The sequence below is a fragment of the Mustela lutreola genome, chromosome 3 (genome assembly GCF_030435805.1).
Source record: "Mustela lutreola isolate mMusLut2 chromosome 3, mMusLut2.pri, whole genome shotgun sequence".
Classification (NCBI taxonomy): Eukaryota; Metazoa; Chordata; class Mammalia; order Carnivora; family Mustelidae; genus Mustela; species Mustela lutreola.
Window position 1 is genome coordinate 35143663 of NC_081292.1, and position 10488 is coordinate 35154150.

Below are 10488 nucleotides of genomic sequence, written 5' to 3' on the forward strand. Positions count from 1 at the left end.
TAAAGATTTAATAGGTATGAGCTTTATATAAGTATCACAGTTCTGAAAAGATGAATTAAAAAATTTACATTTAAATATAAACATTGCTTTACCTACCTGACTTCCCTTTGAGTGATTTTAGACAACTGGTTCATATGTTTTGTTTTTAAAATCAGTCTTGGGGTGTGCCTGGGTGACTCAGTTGGTAAAGTGTCCAACTCTTGATTTTGGCTCAGGTCATGGTCTCAGGTTCTGAGATTGAGCCCTGCATCAGGCTTCACACACAGTGCAAACTCTGCTTGTCCCTCTCTCTCCCTACCCCCCTTGTATGCATGTGTGCTCTCTCTCAAATAAATAAAAGCTTAAAAAAAAAACAAAAAAAAAAAAACTTGGGACTTAACCTGATACTTTATTATTAGGAAAACCGAAAGCGTCATGGCTCTAGTCGAAGTGTTGTAGATATGGATTTAGACGATACAGACGATGGTGACGATAATGCCCCTTTGTTTTACCAACCTGGAAAAAGAGGATTTTATACTCCAAGGCCTGGCAAAAACACAGAAGCAAGGTTGAATTGTTTCAGAAACATTGGCAGGTAAAATAACGCTAATCTTAAATTTTTTAACAATTTCAGTTTGAGATTTTCTAAAACAATCGTTTTTAAAATGTGTATATGTTCTTCATACTGATTAGAAATGAGGCTGTAGAATTCTCAAAATACTGTGTGTATATTATGTATGTATGTGTGGGGTTATATGTGTTTTAGAATTACTTTCAAATTTAAATATATTTCCCTGTTTTTATTTTTAGGATTCTTGGACTATGTCTGTTACAGAATGAACTATGTCCTATTACATTGAATAGACATGTAATTAAAGTGTTGCTTGGTAGGAAAGTAAGTGATTTTAATGAACCTAACTGCTTTTACAATTGCAAAATTTTCCTTTTATAGCCATTATAAAGCATTTTCAAACATTTAATGACATGGGAAAAAATAATCTCAATACATGCAGGAATGGGTGACACTGGTGGGTTTGGGGGTGTCTGACAGACCTGGATCTTGATGCAGACAAATCCCCTCACACCTATGGCATATTTTCCCATTTGCAAAATGGTAAAACTGTAGTGCCTGGTAAGTGCTTAATAGATTTTAACTATTACTATTTGTTCAAACAGGTGGTAGAAGTAGAAGTAGTATTTTATTGAAAAGAGTGTTGTTGGCTTCAAAAATATATGTAAGATGTGCAGGAGGGAGAGGGGACAAAAGAATGTGAGAAAATACAGCACAGCATGCTTAATATTTCTCTCTGAGTGGTAGAATTAGCATAATTTCTTTATTGCTTTGAAGTCTGCCTACACATTCTTTTTATATGGGGAGGGGGAGACCACATCCTTTAAAATTTATGTGTAATACTAATTATGCAACTTCTGATTTAAAACACAACTGCCAGTGTTCCTAAAGGTATTAAAAAGAAATTACTTGACACAAAACAATGAAATATTGTAGTCTTTTCCAGCAATTTATATCATGCGAATGATATGAATTAACATTGTTCAAACCCACAGATGAATAGTTTTCTATTCATATCATATAAATGTGTGTGTACATTTGTATGCATGTACACATGTAATGATGTAAACTCTGATTCTGTTGAATTCTTAAAGTATTCCAGCAAAAATGTTCTTGTGCAAAGAAGAACTGGATTTAAAGCTCAGCCACAGCTGAGAAATGTTGATGCATTGAGCCTTTTTAACACGGTTTGGGGAGAAGATGGAATCAAATAGACTCAAGTTTAACCCAATGATATGACCTTCAATAAGTTACTGAATTCCCTTGAGCATCAGATTCGTCATCTAGAATAATCTATATTTTTTTATTATAATCAAGACTAAATAGGATGTATATACTAAGGACCCACTGCTCAGCATAATCACTGTTTAATAATAAGTGCAGGTTTTTGCAAATTGTTTTGGAACTTAATTCCTCCACTATTGGCTTTAAATTTTTTTCAAAATATATCTTACTGTATTTTGAAAGTTAATTATCAGAGTCAAAGATTAACATTTTACCTCTTCAAATCAATTATATTTAGTGGAATATTCTTTATATCTTCAAATTAAATAAAATTCAGTAAAGATATTTCATAATTGTTTTATATGATTACTTTCTTAGGTCAATTGGCATGATTTTGCTTTTTTTGATCCTGTGATGTATGAGAGTTTACGGCAACTTATCCTCGCTTCTCAGAGTTCAGATGCTGATGCTGTTTTCTCTGCAATGGATTTGGCATTTGCAATTGACTTGTGTAAAGAAGAGGGTGGAGGACAGGTAAAGCAAATATATAATTTTCTGATTCTGGCAAGATAATTTGGTTAGTTTGTTTTGCTTCTATAGAAACAATTTAGATGGGGACAGAACAAGAGACACACAAAAACATACAGAGAAAAACCACAGTACATATCTGGACAGGTACCCAGAGATGGAGAGTTAATGAGACAGACCGAAAGGTAGAAGACTTTTTTGTACCTTTTTTTTTTTCATCTCTTAGATACTTGTCAGATACAGAATTATCTTACTTTTTTAAACTTTTTATTTTTTTTTATTTTTTTTTTTAAGTTTTAGAGACAGTAGAGGGTAGGCAGAGGGAGAGAGAAACTCTTAAATAGACTCTGCGCACTAAGTGCAGAGCCAGACACAGGGCTCGATCTGACTACCCTGAGATCACTTAAATAGCAATGTTAAATTTTTTTACAGGTTGAACTTATTCCTAATGGTGTAAATATACCAGTGACTCCCCAGAATGTGTATGAGTATGTGCGGAAATATGCAGAACATAGAATGTTGGTAGTTGCAGAACAGCCGTTACACGTGAGTACTTTCTAGAAAGTGTTGTTTGATCTGATGAGGCTCTTTGTGTCTTCATGTGTGGTAAACTAGTTCAGAGTATATTCAGCTTGCCTACCAAAGGTTAAAACTTTTAAACCAAATTAATTTATGCACAATGTAAATTATACCTGGCTCCAGGCCAAGCACTCTTTTTTCAGTAAAACTATTTGGAAAAACCATGTAATCATCTGAAAGTCAATTTGGTGAGTAAAGTTCAGAAAGGATTCTTGTGGAACTGAAATGACTACTGCTTTAGGGTCCTTTGACCACCCATGTCTAGGTGACCAACTAGAAGGATTCCAAGGCAATTATAGTCATGGCTTATTATAGCAAAAGGACTCAGCAAAGGAAAAAGTACATGAGACCAAGTCTGGAGGAATGTAGGTGTGCAGCCTTCTGAAGTTCTTTCAGGCTGTGGGGCTGTCACAGAGAACATACTTCTTTCCTTCAGCAGTGAATTATAGAAACACATGTACAGTGTTTGTGCTTAGAGAAGCCTGCTTAAGAGTTGCAACCTAGGTTTTTCGTCATTGTCTTCTTCTTCTTTTTTTTTTTTCTGGAGGCCAATCCTGTAAGCATTTTCTCCCTATGCATCCAGCCATGAATACTGAAATTCAGACTCTTAGAGGAAATTCATCATAAATCACACTGTTCGCACAAGTAGTCTAGGCAAGCTAATGCAGCAGGTTCACTGCTCCAGGCATTCAGAATAGCTGTATCAGTAAAGCCAAGTTTCCAGATGCCAGCCAAGGATCCCAGTGAGGGTTTCTAAAGGGCAGCATCAGGCCTGCTGTGTTTGTCAAAAAGATTTTGTTTGTTAAAAAGATAGAGCATGCAGAGGGCGAAGCAGGCTCCCCACTGAGCAAGAAGCCCATTGGCTCAACTCCAACCCAGGACCCTAGGATCATGACCTAAGCCAAAGGCAAATACTCAACCAACTGAGCCTCCCAGGTGTCCCTTGTCAAGTGTTCTAATTTCCTATGCTGCAAATAATCGTGCAGGTTCTGAAGTCATACTGTCAGGATTCAAGTCATGGCTATAACACTCTTTAATGTTATATGACATTAGCAAACTACTTAAGTGCTTTGTGCCTTGGAAAATAAAATTAAATGCATTAATAATGTAAGGTGCTTAGAACAGTTCTTGGCACATTGTAATTGCTCAGTAAGGTTCTGGATTTCAGATTTGTGTTTATCATTATGATACCTTTCATAGGATGTGACAGGATAGCATGTCTGACACATTGAAGATATTTTTACTTAAAGACTAGCTTTATATTAACATAATTAAATTATGGTCAGTTAAATCCTGTAAAACAATACTATTTCACTTTCGAACCTGTAGCCTGTTCATGGCTGCCTTTTTTCCCCCCTCTGCCTCTTTTGAATCTATTAAATTCAAAATACAGAATTTAATTTTTCTTTCTGGCTTAAAATGAGATCTAGTATTCTTAGTCTAAAATTAGATATTGGGCTTTAACAGTAATGCTACATGGAAAATACAGTACCGAGACTAATAAAAAGGTAATTTTTAAAATATTCTATAGGCAATGAGGAAAGGTCTACTGGATGTGCTTCCAAAAAATTCATTAGAGGATTTAACAGCAGAAGATTTTAGGCTTTTGGTAAATGGCTGTGGTGAAGTTAATGTGCAGATGTTGATCAGTTTCACCTCTTTCAATGATGAATCAGGTATGAAATTTTTGAATGTTTTAAGGAATAAAATAGATGTATTTATGGGGCTTAGAAATGCTATGTTACTCAGATGTTTAAAAGTTTTTTGCCTACATTTTTAAGATACACTTGGACTAGCCTTAGCATTAGGTTATTCTTAATTCTTCTACTTTTTCTAGGTTTTAAAGAATATATGGTTTAGTATAAATACAAGTAAAAATTCTTTGTGGTGAGCAACTACATAAAAGAAGTTTTATGTAGTAAGAAAAAATAATCCATGTGACAATTCTATTGGCGTTTCCCAATTAATTTCTCTTAGACTTTCTAATTAAAGAATTTGTATGGTGTTTGCTTTGTAGAACCGGCCCCAAAGCTCACTTACAAAGATGTAACAACACACAAACACACGGAGAATCTAGAGAGAATAACAACAGGTAGTGATAATCCTCCTAGAATAACATTTATCTTCAGGGCCTGATTTGTTGCATCTCTGTTTTAAAAGTCCTAAGAATAGAATTTTAGCTGTGACTATACAGTAAAACACTGGAAGCTCCAAGAAAGTCCTTACGAGAGGATTCCAGGTATAGGTCATAATTACTGTGTACATGAAGGTACCAGTTTTTCCCCTTTTACATTTTGCAGAATTATTTGGATAAATTCTCTTTTTTTTTCTTTGTGCTCGGCAACGTATAGATTCATTGTATAATAGTTTTTGTGCTACCTTTTTTTTTTTTTTTTTGAAGATTTTATTTATTTATTTATTTGACAGAGATCACAAGTAGGCAGAGAGAGAGAGAGAGAGAGGAGGAAGCAGGCTCCCTGCTGAGCAGAGAGACCGATGTGGGGCTCGATCCCAGGACCCTAGGATCATGACCTGAGCCAAAGGCAGAGGCTGTAACCCAATGAGCCACCCAGACGCCCCTGTGCTACTTTTTAATACAGTTTTCAGTACTTGTGAGATAAGAATTTGTCTCATTTACAAACCAAAAACCTAAGAGGGGAAAATAAATATCTAAAGCCCCTCCAAATTTAATCCTCAGATAAGCAGCATCAGCATCATCTAGAAGATTTTTTTTTTTTTTTTAAAGATTTTATTTATTTATTTGACAGAGAGAAATCACAAGTAGATGGAGAGGCAGGCAGAGAGAGAGAGGGAAGCAGGCTCCCTGCTGAGCAGAGAGCCCGATGCGGGCCTCGATCCCAGGACCCTGAGATCATGACCTGAGCCGAAGGCAGCGGCTTAACCCACTGAGCCACCCAGGCGCCCCATCTAGAAGATTTTTAGGAATGCAGAATCTCCATTCCTTTCCTTTCTCCCCGTAGACCTAGTAGATGAGAATCTGCATTTTAGAAAGATCTCCCAAGTGATTTGTAAACTCATTAAAATTTTGAAGTCCTGATTTTAGTTCATGAGAAGAATCATGAATTACAGATGGGATGAAAGCTATATGATAATCATTTTTGAGGCTGGTAGTCCATTTTTCTTGGTCATCTTAAGTCAGGATTGACTAATGAATTGGTTTTACATTATGCAAATGGTCCTAATTCTCTCTATTAGGAATTAGACCTCTGATCCTAGATAACATTTCAATTTTAAGCTATTTTTATAAGAGGCAGTATTTTAAAATAACAATGGATACAGTATACTGGATTTATACTCTTCATTCTTAGGAGAAAATGCTGAGAAGCTCTTGCAATTCAAGCGTTGGTTCTGGTCAATAGTAGAGAAGATGAGCATGACTGAACGACAAGATCTTGTAAGTCAAAAATTTCACGAAGTTTGTAGAAGAAATGAAATTCTATAATGCTGTGTATGGTAGCCTTTTAAGTTTGCAAACAGTGGTTGATCATTTTAATTTTGGCTAAGGAAATCAGAAATATAAGGCAGTTTTAGTTTTCCTACTCTAGAACTGAAAATCTAAAGTATTAATAAAGCCTGTAAACAGAGTAAAATGCATTTAGCTATTGCTATACTGTTTTTAGTCCCGGAAGATAATACCAGTTAATAATTGTTGAGACAGGTTTCATTTTCCCTATAGTGTTTATATATGCTGGCTACACCTTTCATATACCTTAATCCTTTTGACCAGTGGCAAGTCTTCGCAAAATTTTTGAATAATATCTTGATTGCTTTGTGTGTACTTGGAATAACATAGCTTGTGGTATGTGGGTATTACATCTATGATTTCAATCTTATCTACTAATAAGAATCATAAACTAGATAATATAAACTTTAGTCACTGTGAAAAGTTTACCAGGTCAATGGAATCTATATCCACCCTTGAGTATAAAACCAAATCAACCTGTCCATTAGTCTTGAAAGGCATTCTTAACCTGGAAAATCCTAGATATCCTTTCTACTCCTATTCCTTAATGGTTCCCTGAAAAATTTTTCCTGTCAAAGCAGCCTTAGTTCTCAGTAACTAAAACCAGACTACTTGTGGAATATATAAAAATGATCCAATTTCTAGAAATATCCTCCAGTTTTATTTGAGAGGGAAAATAGTTCTGTGGGAAAACATGAAACTTGGGGAGTTTCCCCTTTACTTTTAACTGAGTTACTAACTTATTTTTGGGGGGGGGGTGGTTCTGCATTTAGGACTCTCTAATTTTTACATGGTCCCAGGAGCCTTCCAGTATTTCTGTTCTGTAGGGAGACAGTTCTATTGCTAATCCTGTCAGTTGGTTCTATTCTTGGTTTTAGCTACTGTGGTAATAATTTCCACTGAGGTCGTTCCATAGGTAGATTCCATATACTTGGTTCCGTGCAGCTTTCCCTGTCTTTTGGATCCTGAAGTCTCTGCCAGTGTTAATATTGTATCTATCCTTTTTTGTTTCATTGTTAGGGTTCTACCACCTGTGGTCAGTTTTTGATTCAGGTACCTTGTTTCTTTAAGAAAGGGGCCATATCGGTTCTGTAAGATGTACCAAAAACAAATGATTGGCTATAAATTCGAAGGTTTTAATGGACTATTTTTTAATCCCCTAGTTGTAATGTTCTGTTTTAAAACCAGTAAATTCTCAGTTCTATCAATCAAGTTAAATTTCACTGCAGTTTCTGCCTTCTACTGGAAGATAAATTTGCTATTCAGTTTTTGAAATGAAAGAAAGAAGATCTCCCTTTGGAAAGGGCCTCAGAATTTCCTATGGACAGCTTTAATTTGTGAAAGTCACTTCTCTATTTGTAGGGCTTAAGTAGTATATCAGGGGGTCTTTTCCCTCTCCTCTTTTGGGAAGAGTGCTTCACAGTTGTTGGTTTTATCCTGATGTGTCCGAGGATAAGAACGGAAGGACATAAGAGACTATTCAGAGCATACTGAAAATTATAAAGTATTTGGGGCTTTTGGGTAAGACTACATAAGTTTATTCCCCTCCTAGTTACAGTTTACTAGTAAAAGTTCTGAAAAGTCTTCTACTATATTTCTCTTCTTCCAACTTTTGGGATATCCAGCAGTGGTAGTTATATCTACTCTGGCTAATCATACTCCTCTTTGGAGAAACTCTTTGTTTGTTCTTTATGTGTAAAATGAGTGGATTAGACCAGCTTTATCTTTAGAGCATCTTTTATAAAATTCTTTGAAGAGACACTTAGCAGGGATTCTTTTTCTGCCTCCTCCTATGGAAGTTAGAGATTTCACGTAAAACAATTTTTCAGGAAAGCAGAATACAGTCGACCCTTGAATGATGTGAGGGTTAAGGGCACCAGCTTACTATGTAGTTGAAAATCTGAGTATGACTTTTGACTCCCCCAAAAACTTGACTAATAGCCTGCTATTGATCAGAAGCCTACCAGTAACAAGAGTCCATTACACATATTTTATATATGTATTATTTCTAACTGTATTCTTAAAGTACACTAAAAAAACTTAAGAAAACCATAAGGAAAATATATTTATAGTCCTATATGTGGTGATTTGTTAAAAAAATTTTGCATGTGGGGTACCTGTATGCAACTCCTGATCTTGGGATTGTGACTTTGATCCCCACATTGGGTGTAGAGATTACTTTAAAAAAAAAAAATCCACATGTGAGTGGACTCATGTAGTTGAAACCCATGTTGTTCAAGGGTCAACTGTACTTCATTTAGGTTTTCTAGTCACTTTGGGATATTGGCTATATTTGTATTTTCAGTTGTGCATTTTGGAATGCATTAGATTTAAAAAGCCTTACCTTTAAGAAATAGGAACTGGGCAATGTAAGAATGTAATGTGTGTATGTATGTATAGATCAGTGAGGAATGATAAAAAGTACAGAAGTTAACATTTATCTTATTTACACAATGTCATACAAAATAGATGTGTAATAAAACTCATTGTTAATAGGCTTATTGCATGGATTTTATGTACAGTAGCTACTCCCCAACACTTTAATAAAATTATTCCTGAATCATAATATAGCACTGAAAATATGCTGGTAGATAAAATGCAAAACAACTTTTTTGATAATCTGTGTGAATTATATTTTTTTAAATTTTTAAAAAGATTTTTATTTATTAGAGAAATCACAAGTAGGCAGAGAGGCAGGCAGAGAGAGGGGGGGGGGAAGCAGGCTCCCCGCTGAGCAGAGAGTCAGATGTGGGGCTTGATCCCAGGACCCTGAAACCATGACCTGAGCCAAAAGCAGAGGCTTAACCCACTGAGCCACCCAGGTGGCCCAATAATCTGTGTGAATTTTAAAATTTTTTTGGAGATCTTGTGCCCTGTTTCCCCTAAAAGATACTTTAAAAGCCACTGGAAAGGCCCAAGATAAATTGAGGCCCTTGAAACAGTCAGTTTTCTATATACCTGATACTTTTTACTTTTCTGACCCTGAACCTTTTCAGTATAAGAAATAAATTTAAAACCCAGTACAAAATAATATCCCTCTTTAGGTTTTAACATAAGAATGGGGCTCTCTGTATATATTGCCAGAATTAATGTTAATCTGTTAAAAGCCAAAATTGTAATTATTATATTCCTGTTTAGGTTTACTTTTGGACCTCTAGCCCATCATTACCAGCCAGTGAAGAAGGATTCCAGCCTATGCCCTCAATCACAATAAGACCACCAGATGACCAACATCTTCCTACTGCAAACACTTGTATTTCTCGACTTTACGTCCCACTCTATTCCTCTAAACAGATTCTCAAACAGAAGTTGCTACTCGCCATTAAGACCAAGAATTTTGGTTTTGTGTAGAGTATAAAAAGTGTGTATTGCTGTGTAATATTACTAGCTAATTTTGTAGATTTTTTTCCATTTGTCTATAAAAGTTTATGGAAGTTAATGCTGTCACACCCCCCTGGTGGTACCTTAAAGAGATTAAATGCAAACATTCCTTGCTGAGTTTGTAGCTTAAAAGGCCTGAGGAGCACTAGCAACATTTGACTGATGGTTTGCTAGTCGACAACTTCTGGGTCTAACCCCAGCCAAAGATGACAGCAGAACAACATAATTTACACTGTGATTTATCTTTTTGCTGAGGGGAAAAATGTAAAATGTTCTGAAAATTCACTGCTGCCTTTGTGGAAAGTGTTTCAGCAAAGGTTCTTGTATAGAGGGAATAGGGAATTTCAAAAATAAAAAATTAAGTATGTTCTGTGTTTTCATTTTAACTTTTTTTATGGTGTTTAATTTGTGGTTGGCTGCAATTGTGTATCATGTATATGGAACTTGTAAAAAGTTCTGGACATTCAGATCTTAGAGATGAAATCACTTTTACCTATGAAAACCACTTATTGCGGTTTATTTTAGCTGCATTGAGCTCTAGGATATTAAATGATATCACTAATTTTTGCATGTAATTTGTTCATTTGAGTAAGGGCACTTTTTTGTACATATGATGGGGCCAATGCACAGTACTTTATCACAATCAGTTTTTTTTTCTTTGTATCCCTATTTCAATGAGCAGTCAGTCAGGAGGTTACTGCACTTCAGTTCTAATTAGACATTTGTACTAAGGTATTTCAGT

General features: G+C 35.5%; 1 protein-coding gene across 6 annotated transcripts in view; it reads left to right on the forward strand.

The window, feature by feature from the left end:
* The window catches only part of UBR5 (ubiquitin protein ligase E3 component n-recognin 5), a 132653-nt gene extending 122521 nt beyond the window's left edge, over positions 1 to 10132 (forward strand). For all 6 annotated transcript variants that reach the window (XM_059165883.1, XM_059165885.1, XM_059165884.1 and 3 more), the window contains exons 53-59: positions 399 to 574; positions 790 to 874; positions 2153 to 2308; positions 2735 to 2848; positions 4413 to 4557; positions 6211 to 6296; positions 9504 to 10132. In XM_059165883.1, the coding sequence (XP_059021866.1) occupies positions 399 to 574; positions 790 to 874; positions 2153 to 2308; positions 2735 to 2848; positions 4413 to 4557; positions 6211 to 6296; positions 9504 to 9716 (975 nt within the window). In that variant the 3' untranslated portion in view covers positions 9717 to 10132. The remainder of the gene's footprint in view (positions 1 to 398; positions 575 to 789; positions 875 to 2152; positions 2309 to 2734; positions 2849 to 4412; positions 4558 to 6210; positions 6297 to 9503) is intronic.
* The last annotated feature ends 356 nt before the right edge of the window (positions 10133 to 10488 follow it).